Here is a 2,370-nt window from a genome sequence, read left to right on the forward strand (position 1 = left end):
ATGATATATGGACTCGCTAAAACCCGTATGGATGAATGATGATGAGTGGGAATATTACAAAGCTTTATTAATCCGTGCAAATTTTGCTTGTAAATTCAATTTAAAACAGCCATCAAAGTCCTCCAGGTCCTTCTTGCTCACGAGTTTAGATAGAATTAACAATAATAATAATAATAATTTATAAGAATCGTTTTAATTAATGGATTGAGAAGTAACTAAAATTCTATGGAGTGTCAATTTAAGGTACCTACAAAATAGCAACATGTAAAGACTCGACATCACAAACTAATACACATTCTCCACACACTAATGTTAAGGAAACTCATAAATGTTTGACTGACCAATTATGTAAAGAATCATCAATTTTGATTCACTTTCCAAGAATGTTTTTGAATTCATGGCAACTCAATCATAGATTTTATAAAGACGAATGAAATTAACCTTCTTATTATTGTTCTTCAATTATACGCCACAAAGGAAGTGAAGAGGAAACCAAAAAAAAAAGGCCATTAACGTTGAAGGTGCATTCTCTTTAATCTTTTTCCATTCTTATACTCTTATTCCTCTTTATTTTTATAAATCTTTGACTGTTTTCGCAAACTAATCTCTCTGCTTCTTTGCCTTTACCTTTATTGCTTTTCTCTTATACTTTATATATCATTATTATCTGCCTTTTCTATTTATTAATCTAGTTTTTGAGTTAATTTTTTATACTTCTTGGGTTTCTCATGCTGTTTCAGATCCAAAAAGTTAATATTTAGTTTTTGTAATTTTCTAAATTTTTTACATATGAAACAAAATTTTTCATGCTGAGTTCTAATAATATATACAACTGGTTTATTCATTTGTTCATTTTTTGACTGATACATTCAGCACTTTTTTTTTTTTTTACTAATGAAATCTTTTGAAAAAAATAGTTAATCAAATAATTTATTGCTTTGATATATAGATAAAGAAAAAAAATGGGACGTGGGAAGCTAACCCTAAAACTAATAGACAAGGAGAAACCTCGAATGATAACGTATCAAAAAAGAAAGAGAGGCTTGAAGAAGAAGGCACAAGAATTCGCCACCCTTTGCGGCGTTCCGACTTGCGTGATCATCTACGGTCCAAGGCTGAACAGCCGCCCCGGCTCCGTCGACGTCGAGGTTTGGCCTAAAGATCACAAAGAGTTCATGCAAGTTGTTAACTTGTATAGGGACAAGGCTTTTACCTCTGTACGTGGAGTGAAGTCTCAAAATCTCTATGATTTTTTTGCTGATCGGAACAGAAAAGTTTACGAGAAGATTGTTAAAATCCGGAAGGCTAATTTTGAATCCAAGTTCTCGAGTGATTTGGATGAAGATTTCAACAATTTTTCAATGCATCAATTGAAGGGAATGCTTGTTGTGCTTGATAATAACATTGATGTTGCTACAAGGAAGCTTGCATTGATAAAAGGGCATCATCAAAATTTTGGTTGCTATAATGATAATAACAATGCTAATAATAGTGCTCAAGTTTTGTTTCAGCAGCCGCAGCCACTAGCTTCTCATCATGTAAACATGCAGCTGGCTTCATATCATCATCATGAACCTATTCAAATGGTTTCATTCGACTTCAATCCGGTCGATAATCCGACGATGATGATGATGTTGATGAACGGTGGTGATCAAATTCAATTGGGTTGTAATACTACTGCCCTGTACAATCATCATCATCCTATGCAACATGCTGTGTATTGTGATCCAGTGGGTGCAATGATAGAGAACCGTGTGATGATGAACAATCCAAGGGCTGCTATGCGTTTTGTTGGCTCAACAATGCAACAATTCCAGCCTTTTATTGAACAGTTTCCTGCTCTTCCAAGCCCTCAGTTTAACGGTTTTATGGTGATAATGGGTTCTTCGCAAGAGAGAAAAGTTGTAGATATGGAGCTGGAAGATAGATTTATATTTTATTGTCATTATTGAAGCAATAAAAGCTTGTGACAGGCTTGTGATGGGCTTTAATTTAAGTTTAATTGGTTGAATAAAGTTTAGCACTCGGGATTCTTATTTCATTTAAAGTTCTCAGATGATATTTTACTTCACTAATTTCAATTTTACTTCACTAATTTCAACATTCAATTCACATTCAGTTCGGGATATTTAAGTATTTGCTGTAAATTTAGGCCTTATTTAGTATTGAAATTGGATAATCTCATTAAATTAAGTAAATGATAATTGAAGATAAATTTTTTGACTTAAGAGCTTGTTTATTAAACATCTAAAATCTAAAATTTTATTAATTTCAGATATTTTTCAAAATTTACTTGTTTGTATTTTTTAACTTATGTCTAAATATTTATTATTTGTAACTTATGTTTGATTTTTAGATATTTATGTCTAA

At 32.0% G+C, this 2,370-nt stretch overlaps 1 protein-coding gene across 1 annotated transcript; it reads left to right on the plus strand.

The window, feature by feature from the left end:
• Positions 1–962: 962 nt before the first annotated feature.
• Positions 963–1,952, plus strand: LOC18037610 (agamous-like MADS-box protein AGL82). The gene has a single exon (XM_006427813.1). The coding sequence runs from the start codon at positions 963–965 to the stop codon at positions 1,950–1,952; it is 990 nt and encodes a 329-aa protein (XP_006427876.1).
• The last annotated feature ends 418 nt before the right edge of the window (positions 1,953–2,370 follow it).

Source organism: Citrus clementina, unplaced genomic scaffold (genome assembly GCF_000493195.1).
Source record: "Citrus clementina cultivar Clemenules unplaced genomic scaffold, Citrus_clementina_v1.0 scaffold_7, whole genome shotgun sequence".
Classification (NCBI taxonomy): Eukaryota; Viridiplantae; Streptophyta; class Magnoliopsida; order Sapindales; family Rutaceae; genus Citrus; species Citrus x clementina.